Below are 18940 nucleotides of genomic sequence, written 5' to 3'. Positions count from 1 at the left end.
TTTTCCTTGGGTATTCGTAAATGACTACTGTGGCTTACATGACTTGACTAATTTTAATATAACTAATATTTGTTTACATTCGATGTTATCCCTTGAAATGTTAGTTTTTTTTTCTTTTTATTATAAGGTGGAAAACGAGCGAGCGGCCACTTATACAATGGCAATTGCAGATGCGTTGCCTACCTTTAATCAACGGAAGAGACGCACATAAAGATTTCCCCTTCCTATGCGTCTCCTCCACCGCCAAATCCCCTTTCCTTTCCCATCATTTCCGTATAAAAAAATGATGGTAAAGGGGCCAAAAATAGGTCTCTGTTACTTATTATTTTTTTATTTTATTACTGGCATAAATATCATTTCTAACTAACTTTTTTGAATTAAAGGAATTCTCAGTTGATTAAAATTAAACTCTATTATGCTTTCTGAATTGAATCTTGCCTGGACGCCTAATAAGTTTTGACTGGCGTCTCTTTTGTATATATCGAGAGCTTTCCCATATGTACTGGAAGACGGCACGAATTATCCGGCCCCAAATCGCGTTGAGAGAATCATATGCCACCTGATTTTCAAATGCATTGTAGTTGAATATCATGGAATAAGGCTGCATCAAAAATTCCAAGGAGAAAGGTACACCAAATACCTGAAACAGGTATAAACGATACAAATGTCTTACCTATTGTTAACACTTTAGTGCTACCGACATGCTTGGCGAATTCTTGACCAATTTCTTTAGATGTTTCCAGTTTTTTTTGTTTTAAGAAACTCGAAGAAATAAGGATGTGACGAAACGTAAAATAGGTTCTTGCCTTCAACATCTCATTTATCAGAAACTATCTGCTCGCGAGTTTCTTCGAGTGAAATAAAAAATAATAAAAAAATACCTATGTTACTCAGTGATAAGGTAGCTTTTGTACGTTACAAGAATTTTCGAAATCGGTTCAGTAGTTTTTGAGTTATTTCAATACATAGAAAAATAAAAATCATTCTTTTTTATAATGTTCGTATAGAAATCTTCCAATTATAAATTCTAGGTTCTCTAATTATATGAAGTTATGAATTATGTTGGGTCTCCAATTGCATACAAATAATTCTATAAAATAATTAATGAATCACTAATTGTTAACGTAAAAGTTATTATTACCGTAGAAGCATAGTCAACGCTGGCGCCGCCGATAATACCATACCAGCTATAGAGTGTATCTACAGTGACCGCCATCAGCCGGAAGCTGGCATTCCTCATCGCCTCGTCGATCTCTCCCTTCAAATCGATATAATGGTCATCGTCTTCTTGAATCTCTGTATAACCCTTCGGGTACAATACTGCTTCCCCCTAGCATTAAAAAGTTTAACAAATCAAGAACACAAATAGTAAAAATAGACACCCAGAAAATAGTTAAAAATAAGACAGTTTCAAAATTTGGATTTATCTTCCTAGACCAAGCTTAGAAGCGCTGACGACTACTATGTATAAGATACTATTCTTAATGCAATTAATCACTAAGGGATACTCTTAGTGTAGATTTAGTACGACCAATGTTTAACTAACTACGACTCTCTTAATTATCCTTTTTGGTGACAAATTACTTAGTTTACGCACCTTAAAAGTCCTCTCATCAAAGCCATTTCCGTGTACGTTGATGTATGCAACTATTTTGTGGTGATAATAATGAAATATTTTTCTTATAGCTTGTGTCTCTTGTTCAGAAAATGGCGTGAATCCCGGATAATTTTGACTACACGAACTAATAAGTTTGGTGAAATTCCACGCCACATCGAAGTTCCGATCCAATGCGACACCTGGACAGGCCTTTTGTTGAGACACATTTTTGTTCCAAAACGCACGCTACAACCATATAAAGTTACGTTACACTTGCATTTGAATTGTAGCTATCTAACTTTCGGTCGCAACTCCGTCCGCGCCGAATTAAAAAAAAACTTAATAAGTAGCCTATTTCTTCTTCCAGAGTATGTTCTACATCTGTGCCAAATTTCGTCGAGATCTGTTCAGCCAGTGAGGCTGCGAACTCTAACAAACATCCATGCATCCAAAGTTTATTATAATTTTATTAGTCTGAATATAACATAAGCTAAAGTGAAAATAAACAACTTACCGGGTAAGTAATTCCATCAGGATTGGCCATTGGTATTAAAAATATATCAAACTTATCCAAAAACTCGAAATAATAGTGTAGAAGTGTTTGGAAACTCGCAACTTCCGTAAGACACGGTATTTCAGTTATCCCTTTTACACCCAAACCGTGGACGATGAAAATTATTCTCTTTTCAAAGGAAGTATCTTCGTACTTTCCTCTTCTAGAGGAGGGTAATTCGCTCACTTTTAACAAAACTATTTCATTGTACTCAACAGTGCGGCCGATCACTTCAATCGTTATGTTGATATCCGGAAATTTTGTAGCTATCTTCTTTAATTGAGCTCGTATCTAGAATATCAAATAAAGTAGGGATAAACTGCGTAAAATATGTGAAAGAAGGGACTTAGTTCAGATATGACAACTGATAGAGATGTATGAAAGAATAGCCGGTTTGTCGTCAGCAAAAGGCAGGTCGGTGATGTCCGATCAACAGTCTTTGTCATACAACTTTTCTATAAAAGAAGTAATATGTTGATTTGTCTACTTTATATTGGTCTGTAACAATTTTAAGGTAACCTTAAATGGGGGATTTTATTTTATTTGTCGCAAATTCATATTTTACAAGAAGGAAGTAGCGTAAATTTGTAACATACTAACGTTGTAAGGGTCGAAATAGTTAGGCAACTCTACTTCCTCCTCATCATGAAATTTCTCTCTGTAATAAAAAATGTAAAATACATATGAAAAATACTAATTCAAAAATGTTCTTGTCGATGACTGGACGCCTATAATCTAATCTAGTTATACTTTATACCATTATAATGAAGCGTAAACACACACTTCTTTGTTGCCTAAGTTGTCAGCAATTACAGCATATTTTTGAATAATACTGCTTTTAATAAGAAGCCCTACACTTACGTCACGCTTTAGGCTATATATTTTTACGACATTAAACTTAGGGGCTAAATATTTTGGATAAAAACCCCAATGTGGGAAAGACACCATAAGTTGCTGCCAACATCAAGGAAGCAAGATTGCTAAGGTTTGTCATGTCATTTTGACATTGACTTAATAATTTGACAAATGTAAACCATAAAATAAAATTTTCATAATTTCATGCGGGTGCAGCTGCACGGGAACAGCTAGTAACTTAATAACAGGAAATTATTAGTTCCGCTTTTCCAAACTAGTTAATAAAATCCCAAGCTTGATTCCCCTCTTTCTACAACGTCTTTTCGCAATCTACAATTCCAACTTATACAAATAATCAATACTTAGTACTAACCTTTCATCCTTTGCCGGTGGTTGTGGATCTTTGTCTTGTCTTCTAAAGTCTTTTCTGGAGCAAAATAATGAAAGATTTTTATAAATAACTACTATTTAAACATCACATTACTTATAATAATTTTTGGAAAACATACACGGACTTGGTACTTCTCAGAGAGTCGACTGGAAAATAAAAGTTACATTATAAAACAAGTGATTTCGTGGAAATTATATTGTTATGGAGAATGAGTCTTTTTTCTTTTCTTTCTTTCTAAACGTCATTTCTAATGGAAGCCTAATTTGACACAGGAAGTATCACGCGTTGCCCATTAACTCATAAATGTAACGTTCAAAGCTTGAATAAAAAGTAAAAAGATTAAATTCATTCCAATTTTATTTACAACTAGCTTACGCCCGCGACTCCGTTCGCGTGGAAGTAAAAAAAACAAAAATGAGTAGCCTATATGTTCTTCGAGACTACCCTCTACGTCTATGCGAAATTTCATCGAGATCCGTTCAGCCGTTTAGCCTACAAACTCTAACAAACATCTATCCATCCATCGATCCATCTAAACTTTCACATTTACAATATTACTAAGATAAGATTAGTAAGATTACGCATTTTGTAATAGTTTACGTGTATTTTTAAAATTCGGTTTTTAAAATTAAAATTGTTAATTGTAATGATGAGTGGCTGAATTTAATGAAATTAGTCATTTTCAAAATTAAAAAGATATATAATTTCAGGAGTGTTATTCAAGTATGGAATTAAGGTCTAAACCATAAAATTAAGAACCGTAAATAACTGTACATTTAAGAAGTCGAAAATAAACATAGTTAACGCTATTTTTGTTTTTAAAATTATATACCTGATACAAAAGCTGTAAAAAAGATAAATGATAAAACATTACAAATAAACCTCGGCTCCATAACTTAAATATTTTTCCTCACATAAATGCAATGTCGTTACTATTTTTATTAAAAAAAAATATATTTTAGATTTTTCAAATATTGTTTCGATCATAAAATTGATTTCCTTGAATTTTATGTTTTATTATTCGATTTGTTGAACCGTTACAAAAAAGAAATTTTAATTAAATTCAAGAGTTCATTGAAGTAAAACATGTGTTTTCACCGCCAATAGACATGTTATGAACATGTTTTTAGCTGATTTCATGTTGTATATTTTGGTAACTACTTATTTACTGTTATTAGAGCCTGTCCCACCAAATTGTAAATTGTCTGATAACAATCCAACATGTAAAAAATGTGATGGAAATATCGGATTTTGTTATCTTATCTGACAGGCATATATTTAGTTGTCAGACCCTTAATAAACTTTTTTTAAATCTTTGTTAGGAAAAGGGGGGATTTTTTCTTTGGAAAGACATCTTAATCCCATAGTGCTACTTTTGAGGCCCTTAGTAAACTTGAAATATAAGCTTTTTTAAATTGAGAACAAGACAATTTATTATAATTTTTCATCACCCATGTCAGAACAGAGTTTTATGTCGTGTTACATTAGGAAATACTTAGCGGGGAAACAGCTATTACAAAAATGAGGCATCCGTTTTGACCGCTCCCTTAAATCTTGACCGTGCGGACGTTAAAATTTTCATGATCCCCTTAAAAGTGTTGTTTTACTGTTCATGGCTGTTATGGCACCGGCCAGCGATCGCTTGTGGTCTAAATTGTTAACGTAATTCAAACATTAATACGATTTTAACAAACAGCTTCAATACATGTAATAAACCAATACAACCTAGTACCTTGGTTAGTGTATTTTTTGTACTGAATGACTTTATAAACTGGTTTTGTTTTAGTTGTAGGTAAACCAACAAAATTAAAAACGTAATCTTATTAAGTTTCATACTTTCACACGCTTACAAATAAACGCGGTATAAAGTTAAACTTATGAATAAACTGAGTATAAAGAAATATTAGTACAAATTTTGCTTATACTCAGTTTATTCCTATTTATAAGGCTGTAAGAATACTCTCTCTTTTACATTTTAGTTATGCATTCAACTGACTATTCCACCTTTTGTTACTTTTCTATCTAGAATCGCCCATCTTCTCTCCCTTGCGCCGATAACTTAGAACCTCGTAAATGCGCTTTAAGATTTACACCTACACAAAAAAACTGTTAGGGCTCCTGGCTCAATCTTCATCCAAAGCACAAGTAATAAATCGGACCTTAAGGCTTTAAAACAACGCATTAAACAGCGCCAAGGGATAAATAAAGAGTTGATTCTAAGTACTTATTTAAGATTTTGGAATAGTACATTTGAACCTTAATTAAATTATTGTTTGCTTATTTGATATGCACAGTAATATTAATAAGAGGGATTAAATTGCATAATAACCTATAATGTAGTGTAATAAAAGTACTATTCTATATCTATACTATTATAATAAAGCGTAAACACACACTTCTTTGTTACCTAAGATCTCAGCAATTGCAGCATATTTTTGAATAATTCTCTTTTTAATAAAAACCCCTACTCTTACGTCACGCTTTATGCTATATATTTACCGCCATTAAACTTAGGGGGTAAATATTTTGGATAAAAACCCTAATGTGGGAAAGAGACCATAAGTTGCTGCCAACATCAAGATTGTCATAGTAATGTAATTGGTATTTTGACATTTGCAATTGTGAATTTGACAAATGCAAATATTAAATTTATAATTTCATGCGGATCAAGCCGCACGGGAACAGCTAGTTAGGAATACAAGTGGTTATTACTTTTTTGTGTAATCCTTTGTTGAACTCTGTATGACTCCTATAGATATAGGTTAGGTTACTATATGATATAAGGTACGTTTACATCTAACAAATAGTTTCCATCGCATCGCATTAGTTATTAAATTAGTTAGGTTTTCAACAAATTTATTTCGACACAAGAGCATATCCATTTAAATGACTATAGACTTATGTCGGTTTATTAAAAACGAGTCTTAATTATGCTGAAACTACATATTTTCAAAGTTATTAAAAATTAATTTAATAATGCGAAGCGACGGACATTTCTTGTTAGATATTAACTCACCTTATATCAAGAAGTAACCTAACATTTATTTATAAAAACTTATACTTAAAAATGCATTACGCCATTGTTTTGGAGTTGCCTGTGTAATAAATTATAGTGTAAGATTTGTGTGGCCTGCCGAAATGATGGCAACATTGTATTTTTTACGGTACAATTTACAACGTGCTAAACCATTGCAACGCGAGACGGTCACGAAACGCCACCATCGAACGAACAGCTGTAAAACGGTTTCATGAAAGCATTTTCTACTAAAATGTATAAAACAAATAAATCTTGTGGTACAACACAAATCAAATTTTAACTATAGTTACAATTTTTAAAGATAATGGCTCTTGCTCGCAATTCTTTACGCGTGAAATGTGAAAAAAATAAAAAAAAAGAAATGAAAAATCATAGCCTATGTTACTTACAGATAAATTACCTTTTTAACAGTGAAAGTTTTTTTTAAATCGGGTCAATAGTTTTTGAGCCTATACATTACAAACAAACAAAGTTTTACTCTTTATAATATTAGTATATATTTAGAAATTCTAGATGTTAAGTAAGTAGTACTTAGAACAGAAAATAAAAACATTAAAAAAGTATGTTTTACTCAATGTTTCGGCAGTGGAAACCGGATAGGACTTCTACGTTCTCATTCTTCCGGAACACTTACTAAAGTTAAGATATAGTGTAGTACTCTATACAAACTACCGAAACGTGCGTACTGTTGTACTAAATGAACGGCAAAGAGGTCGTTAACGCAAGCTATTGTCATAAAACTGCAGCTAACATCCGTCTTTAACTCGCAATGGATTACACAATTGAGCAATAAGCATGACCCCTCTCGCTTTACTTCTCTGCCTTAATTTTTCTCCCTTTTATGTCTTTACTTTATTTTAATAAACGGTAATAATGTCAAGTCATTTTAATAATGACAACTCGTTAACTTCCTTAATAAATTGTATCAAATAAATATCTGTAATAATAATGTTAACTGTTTTAATAATCACTCAGTTTAATTTATGTTATTTATATTAATAATATAATATATTAATAATATTTGTCGTTCAAAGTTTAGGAATAGATGACATTTAAAAAATGGTTTAAAACAAGAGATAGAATTGAAAAGTTTACTTAAAGTGGTGTTCAATGAAGTGACGTGAAACGTTTCACGCTGCCGATTTTATAGCGGAGCTGACGGTCATCCAATCTACTAATACGATGGAATTGAACTAAATCTCATGAGAAAACCTGCGTCTCTTATCACAAACACAATTCTTAGCCAACTATTTATAACAAGAAATGTCTCAAATCTCAATAAAACTATGCATCAGGTTGGTAAATGTCTTGTTTTAAATCTATATCTATATTATTATAATAACGCGTAAACACACACTTCTTTGTTGCCTAAGATGTCAGCAATTACAGCATATTTTTAAAAATCGTAATGTGGTAAAGAGACCATAAGTTGCTGCCAACATCAAGGAAGCAAGGTTGTCATGTCATTTTGACATTTGCAATTTGACAAATGTAAACAATAAAATAAAATTTTCATAATTTCATGCGGATGAAGTCGCACGGGAACAGCTAGTTATCAACAAATGTCTGAGGCAAGTCTTGAAAAAATCTATAATAACTGTATTTCGCCCGCGACTACGTCCGCGTGAAATTAAAAAAAAAACAAAAGAAAGTAGCCTATGTGTACTCTCAGACTGTCCGCTACATCTGTGCAAAATTTCATCGATATTCGTTCAGCAGTTCAGGCTACAAACTCTAACAAATATTCATCCATCCATCTAAACTCTCGCATTTATATTATTAGCAAGAAGTAAGATAGAACATATAATGGGCGTCGCCAGTCGATCTTCTAGTCTAGGTGTTGGTTAGGGGGTAGCTACAGTTAATATGGTCTTATTCGTAGAAGTTTAAAAAAAACATTTTTCGAATCTCTAGAGTGAAGGAGGCAGCTGCCCCACCCTGACGACGCCCATGCAACATAACCCTCCTCATTGACGTCACAAGAAAAATCAAACTCTTGGAAAATAAACAGGTTACACAATTCACATTCGATTTTCAGTTCGATCGACTCCTTTAATGATACCTTCCACGAAACTGTGGCTCTGAAATAGAATTTGTTGCGTAAACATCTACAAGTACCCAATGAAAAAGAGATTTAAAATAAATTATTTTCACAGAGTACAAAATATAACAAAAGTCTAATGTATAGTAACTATATCTAAATTTATTAAAAGATAGAATATTGAAACGACACTAGCAAAAAGCAATCAATATTCATCGACTTTAAAATCTTATTAAAACCCAGATCTTATCATTCCAACACTCAAATCTAATATTTAAAACATATACTGATACAAACCCTTCGTAGAATATATTAAAGCTTATGGGGGCAAACCCTCCGCTAGAGTCCATAGATTGCGAAGTCGAAACAATTCCATTTTAGCTGTCAATTACATTAGAAAACTCGGTATCTCTGGTCCCATTTACATACGAACATGGTATGTGCACTCGGACTGATTGCTTCGGTGGACTGGACGGAGCGATGAGTTGAAATTGTGGATACTTCGTTGAGCCCCAGCGGCCCTAGCCTCGCAACGACCTCTTTCTCTATGTTGATATTTTATAATGAAAAACTAAATTCAAATCAAAGTCAGCCGAACTTAATCGCGTGGCATTACTTATCTTTAACTATAATTCACTTTAGAAAATGTCGCTTTTATCGAAGTCTTACTAATATTATAAATGCGAAAGTTTAGATAGTTGGATGGATGGATAATTGTTAGAGTTTGCTTTGCTTTTACTGATGAACGAATTTCAATGAAATTTGTATAATTGATAATCTGGAAAAAACAAACGCTACTATCGTTTGATTTCTTTCATTCCACGCGGACGGAGTCGCGGGCGAAACCTAGTATTTATATATACGTTGATTTTATTATACTAATAAATTAATTTATACGTCTACATATTACATTGTCGTATCATTTTTATTCATACTGTTTAACTTTTATTATAGTTTCAAATAGATTAAATCTTCGAATTAAGGATCGGCACAATAAGAAATAAACGTTTAAAACAACAACTGTATTTCTGTAACCCGTTTTACATTTTGTACAACAAAACCCGGGCTCTCATCATTTGCATCGTTCTGCTCATCGCCTTGGACATACAGGAACATTTTCAACATCTGAATTCTTATAAGATATGCCATTTTTGTCTTTAAAACTGTACCCACAAGATAAATAATAGCTTGGCTTTTTGATGTCGGTCGGTATCTTTCGTATGTATAATAAAATAATGGCCATGTCAAAAGCACAGCTCGACTGACGCGAATACTTTCCGACTACTTGCCTTCATTTTATAGCGCATGTTTTAATATTAATTGTAAGTTTTCCGACTCGGTGAGCAGACGATGTAAATGTATAAGCATGTCAAAACGTTTAAGTCGACTTGCGAAATTCATGGTACGTCATTGCACGAGCGATTAAGTTTTCCCTAGAAATATTGAACCCTTATAAAGTAAGGGGACGGTGAATGCTGCGAACAAACTTTAAGAGAAGCCAGTTATATGCCAACTTTCGTATACATTGTTCTTGGAATTAAAAAAAAAAGTTTTTCCAAATATAATTTCATCGACTTACTGGAGTCACAAGGTTCTGCCACGTGACCCGACTTTGTCGTTAGACGATTTCAGTGGAGTATCTAAGAAATTTGAAATACGATTAATTTCGATATTTCTTTTAAATTCCACTAATGCTGGGTTTCTGAAGTTTCCATTTATTTTATACTTACTTTGTAATTCCTTAATGTCAGGTTAAACTAAATTTCAAAGGAGTGAAACTCAAGTTACGTAGTTCAGAAACTCATTTCAAAACAATTAACGAATGCTTAAACGTATCTGGGAAACTAGCTATAAAACAACTAAAACTACTCGTATAAGTTAAACAGATTTTTTTTGTCTTATAATTTGTTATGTATTGTTTTATCACGATAAAAATATTTCCTTTTTTATTTATTTTCGATTACTGTCGACACAGTAATATAATGAACAGAATCATTATGTTAAATCTATAACCATATATGTCCCTCAATGTATTTAAACATTGGGGGAGCAAATAAACGTCACATTATGTTGACAGTTGAATCGGTGAAATAATGAAATGGCACGAAATCCTTGGAAATAGATAAACTATGAGATAGCATGTGTACATGTCGGCCCCCGTTATAGGCTGACAGCTCGTTATAGCAAAAACAACGTCCCGTGCTGTTCTCTCTCTGAGAACAATCACACGTGGTTAATAAAATTAATTTACATTTTGAATTGATCGAAATTAATGGACTTACACATTTTACATGGCACGGGGCTGTGTTTATTTTTCATAGCTCATGTGTCAACCACGCAGGTTGGTTGATCCTCAGACACATATCCTTGCATTTTTTTACGAAATGTTCACGATTACTGCACGATTTTAAAGACAGATAATTTACTTTAGATCAGTCAGAAATCCATCTTTTTTATTTTCTAATTTTTAAATCTTAAATCTGCATTGTGACGCCACCTCGCGACTGTTTTATAAATAATGTAAGACCGTTTCAAGCAAACTTTTTTACAGAGACATCTATTTTCGAATTAAAAAAAAAGTTACTCAAGAATGTAGTTTAGGTTATAAATGTTAGATGGCAGTGAATTTTCGAAATTAAAAGTTTGCACTATTTTTACAGTAGGTGTCTCATGTTACGTCAATGCCAATAAAACATTTTAAAAGTATTTGAGTTGTTTTACAAATTTTGTATGAGGTGCCAGCGACTTGCAAACTTGTAAAATACACAAATGCTGATTTATAGTAAAAAAAAACATCAAATATAAATGCTTTAATTAATTTTGATACAAAGTTGGGCGTTTCCTTTCACCGTTTAATCTGTGCTCGTTTCCGAACACAAGATTTCTGTCTTGTGTCAAACTTGAATCTGTTTCCGATTCCGAAATCCCGAATCCGATTGGCTTGTTCGTGTGCCCGCCCGGGGTATTGGCGATGGCGATATGATAATGATAGTGTTGTTGAGTGAAAGATTTGTGTGATGTTATGTTTTTAAACTATTTTTTTATTTTGTACACACCAGAAAACTTGGTAAGTATTTCTGTTAAGTTTATTGACTGTTTATTTAGTTTATATGTAAATATGTTAACTAGTAAGGTAGTTGACAAGTAAAGTTTTGAACGGGTGCAATAAACTGAGAAGCAGGTGTTCTTTACAAAGTCAAAAAATGAAAAGTTTAGTGATAAATCTATAACTAGTTTAAAACAATTGTGTGTCATTCTCTCATAGAATAACATTTACCAATAAGATCATAAGTTTGTAGCTAGATGTTATATTTCTGTGTAAAATCTGTTCTTTTAATCTCATAACTGAAAACCCTTTATGAAAACTAAACATAAACCAACACTGTGATCTTAACAGCTACATTTTAAAACTTCTACAAAAAAATATTTCTTACAAATAAATCATAGTAATGAACTGTGGTTGATAAATAAAATTTGTTTATGATTCTGCAAACATAACATTTCATCCTTTTTATCTAACAAAGGAATCAAGATAAGCTTGTATTGATACCCCTAGTGTTCTTGCCTTGATTTTTTTTTACCAAGTTACATTGTGAACATACCAATAGAGACTCTTATATAGGTCACTAAACCACTCATTGTTCTTGAGGATTTTTTTAAAAACACCTAAGTTTTAGGACTTCACCATGATCATGCCATTAACCCCTGGCAATTATAGAATAATAAGTAATTTCACACAAAACACACCTTTTTGCATCAATTTTTCTTATCTCCATTGAAGCATAAAAGTGATCGGATTCCACCAAGTTTTTCAAAAGTTGCAACATATTTTATTAATGTGTATATCAATACTGTTGTCTACATTCATGGCTGCATACCAGCAAGTCAGTCTTATCCCAGCCATCAATGACATCACCAGAGTACAGTAAAGGAGACATAAATAATGTGGCAATTTTTGAAAAACACACCAGAACTTTTGGCTTATTATTAGATACATAAAGTTGGCTTTACAATGCTTTTTATCTCTTACATCTACTGAACTACAAATGTTACAATCATCCCATATGCCAGCAGACTCTTACAAATAGTTTAAAAGTGTGCACACATCTTTAACTAAACTATGGCACAACTGTTTAGCAACAATTTGATTCCTATGATCTTATATGGAGGTGCGCACTCTAGTCGATTTTTAGTTGTGCAACTGAACAGTTGAATTGGCTGCAAAACAATGCACAATCACACAATAGTCATGGGATAGTTTAGTCAAAGGAGTGCACCCGTTCTAAGTAATATTGTTTTTATCTTTTAATTTTTCATGATTATCTATTAATCAACTTGTAGTTTCTACTCTTAGTGCAATAAAACTCATGTTACTAAATGGTAGAACCCGTTCAGTAGAAATGTTGTTTATGTGGGCGTGGGCGAACCGTGGGCATTGCACGACACGCAAACTTGGATCTCTTTAAGAAAGTGATAATATTATATCTATAGTCAATTTTAATGAAAATGAGAATTTTTTATTTCTCTGACAATGTTGTTTATTTTGGAATTTTTCAGTGCTGTTCACTTCTTAAATGACTACACTTATGTCTTTGCAAAAGTCTGTCATTACTGCCTTATAAATGTAAAATTGTTTAATTGCAGTAAGTGTAGTGTAGTTGAAGATGTTCAGCATGATGTATTGGAGTGTGTTCGGAACGTGCGGATTAGACATAATTATTTAAGGCGTTATGGTTGTAATGTCGGTCACTTAAACACTATCCTGGATTACCCGTCTACGGACGAGGCCGGGATGGTGTTTAAGTTGGCCGACATCTGAAAACAGTTGGATAACTGAGTTTTGTAAGTTTTAGATTTATGGGGCGTTATCGTCGCTTCGCGACAAAGCCCCCTTTAGAATTAAATAAAAAAAAAATCTTTACGTAGGTTTCTTATAATTTCTCCTTTCCAGTCTATTCAACTTTACTTGTAATGTAAATACAAAAAAAGACGAATTTTTAATTTAACAGTTGATGGCAGTTATAAAAAGATTTATATGTAGTTGTATTAATTTTTATTTACTAAATATTTCTTTACATATTAATATCAAGTTCTAGTTGTCAATTTCATTAATCAGAGTATTGAAGTTTCAGAAAAAAATAATAATATTTCACTTAGGATTCTACTCTTTTTGGGACAAGTAAAGGATTTGCATCTCATAATAACAAATACCGACTAAAATGAACAATGGCAGCTTAACTCAACATATGCGGTTGGCTTCGGTAGAGGTCGTTGCACTCTCTTTGAAAGATAGCTGCAAGTAAATGTGTTAGAATACTTCTAAATATAACCAATAGAGTTAAAGAAAACTTTTTAAGAAAGAAGTAATTAATATCATTAGTATTAAAAACTACTTGTCTATGAAAATGTGATGAAAATATTTGTAAACTAGTTCTTGCCCGCGACTCCGTCCAGGCGGAATTTAAAAAAAAAAGTGAGTACTCTTTGTGTTCTTACAGATTATCCTCTACATCTATACCAAATTATATCAAAATCCATTCAGCCATTTAGGCTACAAACTCTAACAAACATCTGTTCATTTATCAAAACTTTTGCATTTATAATAATTAGTATGATTAATAGGCAACGTGCAGATGTTGATTGAACTAGAGGCATTGTATTGATAAGATGTCCTCTGTGATGTCTATGGCGGATCTTGCTATCTGATCACGTGACTGACAAATCCTAACTTGTTTGTATTGATATCGTCTGATTTATCGCATATAGAATTCAGTTTTTTATATATATCTAGAACAAATATTTAAACAGATGCAAGTATGAGGTGTTCGAAGTAAATTCTCTGTGTCCAAAAATGAATAAGTATTAAGAATAAAAATTTGTAAAATCTCGTATCTATTTCGCAATACAAAGTAAACAAACAGGGTGTTGCGTAACTTTTACAGGTCACGTAAACATTTTGATATCGAGGACAATTTTACCAAAGATAATTCACGTGCCGCGGTGTCGCAATGTACCTACTAGATGCCACATAGAGAAACTTATATCTTACTAGCTTTCGCCCGCGACTCCGTCCGCGTGGTATTAAAAAAACAATGCCTAGTAACCTATATGTTTTTCCAGACTATCCTCTACGTCTATGCCAAATTTCATTGAAATCCGTTCAGCAGTTTAGGCTACAAACTCTAACATTCATCCATCCATCTAAACTTTCACATTATAATATTAGTATGCGGTACCAAGGGTTCCTGAACCTATGCTTATCAGACATTTTTTATAGAAATGTTTTTTTGCGGACTTTGACTAACCATTTAGTAATTTGGATGTTGCGATTATTGGCTACATATCCTGCGCCTAGGGTATCACTCAATTTCCTCATCTAATACCTACTTAATCCTGTTACTCATAGTGCATAATCATTTTTTTGCTATCATCGGTGTGCCCACAGTATCGTATTACGTGCCATTGCTGCGCCATCTCCGTCTTATGTCATATGATATCCTTTTAATAGTCAATTATTGGTCGCTTAAGAAATTAAAAATTGAAGATACTAATTGTCTCACACAAACTTGTTCAATTGTATATTAGTGTAGTTTTATTATCAGAAAGGTAGTCTAAAGGGAGACCCATAGATTAACAATTCTGGGTGACGAGAAATCAAATCAATTTTCTTTAGTGATATTGGTTACAGCTACAATAGTTTTGATGACGCAAAACTAGCAGTGGCAATAGTGACCCTAATTCGGAATGGATCGGTGAACGCTATTCTGTCCTGAATTAATCACTTTATTTGCCACAATGAACCCGACAGGCAATGGGAGCGTATGGAATGGGCAAAGGATTGGCCGGCGCAATTCCATTGTACATAAAATAGAGCGTCTGTTGACCCTACATCATCAGCGTTTATTGCTCTCTTGTAAGAAACAGAGCGAGACTAACATACTTTGGTAATTTATATTTTAACTAGCTTTCGCCCGCGTCTCCGTGCATGTGGAATTAAGAAACAAAAGTAAACATAACCTATGTGTTCTGCACTATTCACAGTATACATCTATACCAAATTTCATCGAAATCCGTTCAACCGTTTAGGCTACAAACTAACAAACATCCATCCATCAAAACTTTCTCATTTATAATTTTGTTATTGGTATGATTATAATATTAGCATGATTGCATGTGGATAAAAAAAGAAATTTAGTGCAAAGATTATTAGGTTTTCGTTGTTAGAATTTGCTGTCATTGACTGCCACTTATGTCTTAAAAAGTTATGCTTACATATTCTATACTTTTATACTAATATTATAAGGAGGAACTATTTTCTTTTTTATATGTGTTGAAATAACTCTAAAATTACTGGGCTGATTTCAATTATTTCACCATTAAGCTGCGTTTTCACTGAGTAATATAGGCTACATTTTTACACGCGGACGAAGTCGCGAGCAGCAGCTAGTAACTTATAAAACGATTAACTAATAGGTGAATAAACTTCACAACACGATCGAATCACTGTCACCAAAGAAATTAACATTCGCTTCCGTATGCGTTCGGCGTATAGGAAGTTGTCATAGTCATTATGGTTACGGTCTATTTCCTTTGTATGACGTCACCAGCATACACTGCGACAATACACCAGGTATCAACGAATGATGCTTTTCAATAGCATAAAAACATAATTTAAGTAAAAGTAACTTTGTTGAAGTACTACTTTAAACATAATACTATAATGGACCGGATAAGTTATTCAATTACGTAGAAAAAGTAATATTGCTCGGGTCAGAAAACGTCGAGTTGGAATCTAATAATCTGTGAAATCTATTTTCATAACATGACATCCACTAGTCATTTATTAGTAATCTTTTATATTCCTTTTGAATAAGGTAAAAATCGAGCAGTAAAATGTGCACAGTATAAAAAAATTCTCAGTGTTTCAAGGTAGACAAGACTTTACGTAACTCGACTAGGTCATCGTCGGCCACCGACCGTTCCACGCGAAAGTACTGCGCGTAGCAACGGAATATGACTCATCCTTACCATGGGTTACGGCTTTAGATGGAGAATATTGTCATCTTTATCATTCACCTTGGAAGAAACGGAGATAACTATACTTTTTGCTCAAATATTGCGTCAAAATGAGGTAAATTGAAGAAACCAAAGCTGTTTCGATTAATTTAGGAACTTAACAATTTTAACAGGTAACTATAATATTTATTATATTATTTGCTGTTGCCCGACTTAGCCTGCGTTAAATTAAAAATATGACATAAGTTACGCACTGGTAAGGAAGCTTTTAAATGCTGTAAGAATTTTGAAAATCGGCCCAGTACTTTTTGAGTTTTTTCAATACATACAAAAATACAAATCTTTCCTCTTTATATTATTAGTATGGATTTCGGAGATTTTTGTAAGATATTGGCATAGAGTTTTGCTTATAGAACGGATTACTTGTTTTAGTCATTCTTTAGTTTAATGTGTTTTTAAATATGATGTCCTTCATCTTTTTTTTGTCCAAATCACATTAATGTCATATGACATCTGCGAACGAAAGGGAAGTGTTACATGCCATTGGTCGATTAATCTTGATGAATCCAGCGGGCAATTTGTACACATGATAGATTGCTGTGCCTAATGATACTTGCAACTACAATGTGCTTTAATTATTACAATATTGACTGTAATAAAACAAAGGAATCGATATATTCCGAGATGTCCGCCAGATTGTGTGAAGCTGACTCTATTTCATCTTCTTTCTAATGTTGTAAATGCGCAAGTTTAGATAAATATTCATCCATCCACCTCTCTATCCACGTATCTCCGGTACAGTCCAACAGATCTCGCTGAAATTTGGAATAGATGTAGAACATGAGTTTCTCTTTTTTCGCATAGTTGCGACCGACAGATAGCTTAACATGATTTTGAGACTAGTATAGTTTGACGAAAACATAGTATCCACACTAAGGGGAATACGAGGGGCACGCTCCAATATCTCAATGAAAAGATGATCCAGATATACTTTTCTAGAAATAATCGAATTTAGTGTAACTTTTTAATTACAGTACATGTCAACGCGTGTACTTTTATAACATGATAACGAATGTTGTACATGTGTAATCTTTCCAAAGATAATGAGAGAGATGACGTATGGTTTTGTAGAGACTTAGGGCCTGTCCCACCACTGGCTGATAGAGGGTCAGTTAGCTTAAAAATGACGTCACTGTTAGATGAAAGAATCGATATTACACGTTGGATTGTTATCAGACAATTTACAATTTGGTGGGACAGGCCCTAATATTACTAATACAGTAATCTCTCGGTTCAGTCTTACAGCGCTTAATAGATACTAAAATGGTATTGCCCTATCATATTAACTTTAATAAATCCAACGTACACACCTGTATACATTTGTCGCTTCAACAGTTTTAGTTCTTTTCAAATTATACACCGTGTCAAGAATTTACAATAGTAAGTTGTTTCCTGTATGGAACGCTATTTTATTATAGCTGAATTTTTTGTTTGTCATTTAAATTACAAACACGTACAAAGTTAATCGACCGCTTAATTTTAAATTGAATGAATATAAGCGTTTGACATGCAAACTGCTCGCGACAATAAATTCGGGGTTCTCAAAAGTGACAATGCATTGTTTTTTTAAACAGTGACTTCATTGAAATGTTGCAATGAAGCCGAATGTAATACAATAGTTATTCAATTCTAAAGATCAAAGAAAAGCGACACATATACCGATAAAAAAATGTAAATTTATTTAAAGTATCAAATAGTGTAGGTTCACGTATATTTGTAGCAGGCTCGGCTATAACTTTTGTACAGTAAAATGTATAAATCCAGCGATGTTTCACGTTTGCTTTCGTGAAACTTTAACAATAAAACGTTGGCTGAAAAAAATCCTTTCATATTTCATTTTTACACAAAAGATCTTTTATCGCTTTTTTTAGCTTACAATTGTAAAAAAAACACTTAAAATTAACATAATTATGTAGAGGTATGTGATTAGAATGTATTTAAATTGCCAGCTTATCTTTTTTATCCCTACAGGTATACTACATATTCTGATTAAAAAAATACCGCATTGGTAACCAAGTCATCAATTGAAACCTTCCATCGATATATTGCATAGATATAAAAATATTAATATAATTAAAAATGTCTGGCGCCAGGAAGTTTTTAATTACATTGATTAAGGCGCAGCTAGATGCATATGCAGCAAGTCGAGTCTAGGAATGTTGAACGTGATCCCACACTACAGGCTCTTATTACGAACTCAAATTACTAAGAATCTCTGATTGGTAACTCGCCGTTTGATCAACACTGTAGTAAGCTTTTGTGTTAATTATTATCCTACTGATAGTATGTAAGAATGGGCCTCCAACACACGAGCAAGACTCAAAACAAGTGAAATAGGTGTAAAAACCACTACGAATTTAACTAATATTATAAATGAAAGTTTAGATGGA

General features: G+C 33.0%; 1 protein-coding gene across 1 annotated transcript; it reads right to left on the bottom strand.

The window, feature by feature from the left end:
- Positions 1-313: 313 nt before the first annotated feature.
- Positions 314-18556, bottom strand: LOC106102090 (carboxypeptidase A1-like). The gene is made up of 8 exons (XM_013281499.1): positions 18552-18556; positions 17861-17893; positions 3379-3432; positions 2751-2808; positions 2112-2441; positions 1598-1843; positions 1142-1330; positions 314-640 (listed from the first exon to the last, which is right to left on the bottom strand). Exons 1-8 carry the CDS (start codon positions 18554-18556, stop codon positions 404-406), a joined length of 1152 nt encoding a protein of 383 aa, XP_013136953.1. The 3' UTR covers positions 314-403.
- Between the last annotated feature and the right edge of the window lie 384 nt (positions 18557-18940).

Source organism: Papilio polytes, unplaced genomic scaffold, assembly GCF_000836215.1.
Source record: "Papilio polytes unplaced genomic scaffold, Ppol_1.0 DF823923.1, whole genome shotgun sequence".
NCBI classification, from domain to species: Eukaryota; Metazoa; Arthropoda; class Insecta; order Lepidoptera; family Papilionidae; genus Papilio; species Papilio polytes.
The sequence above is the reverse complement of the archived record's forward strand: the minus strand, read 5'-3'. Positions and strand labels throughout refer to the sequence as shown.

Excerpts from the sequence above, each read along its gene's own strand:
- LOC106102090 (XM_013281499.1), bottom strand. Across the intron at positions 2,442-2,750 it reads ACTATTTCGACCCTTACAAC|ATACGAGCTCAATTAAAGAA; the intron begins GTTAGTATGTTA and ends TTGATATTCTAG. Across the intron at positions 1,844-2,111 it reads CTGATGGAATTACTTACCCG|CGTGCGTTTTGGAACAAAAA; the intron begins GTAAGTTGTTTA and ends ATATGGTTGTAG.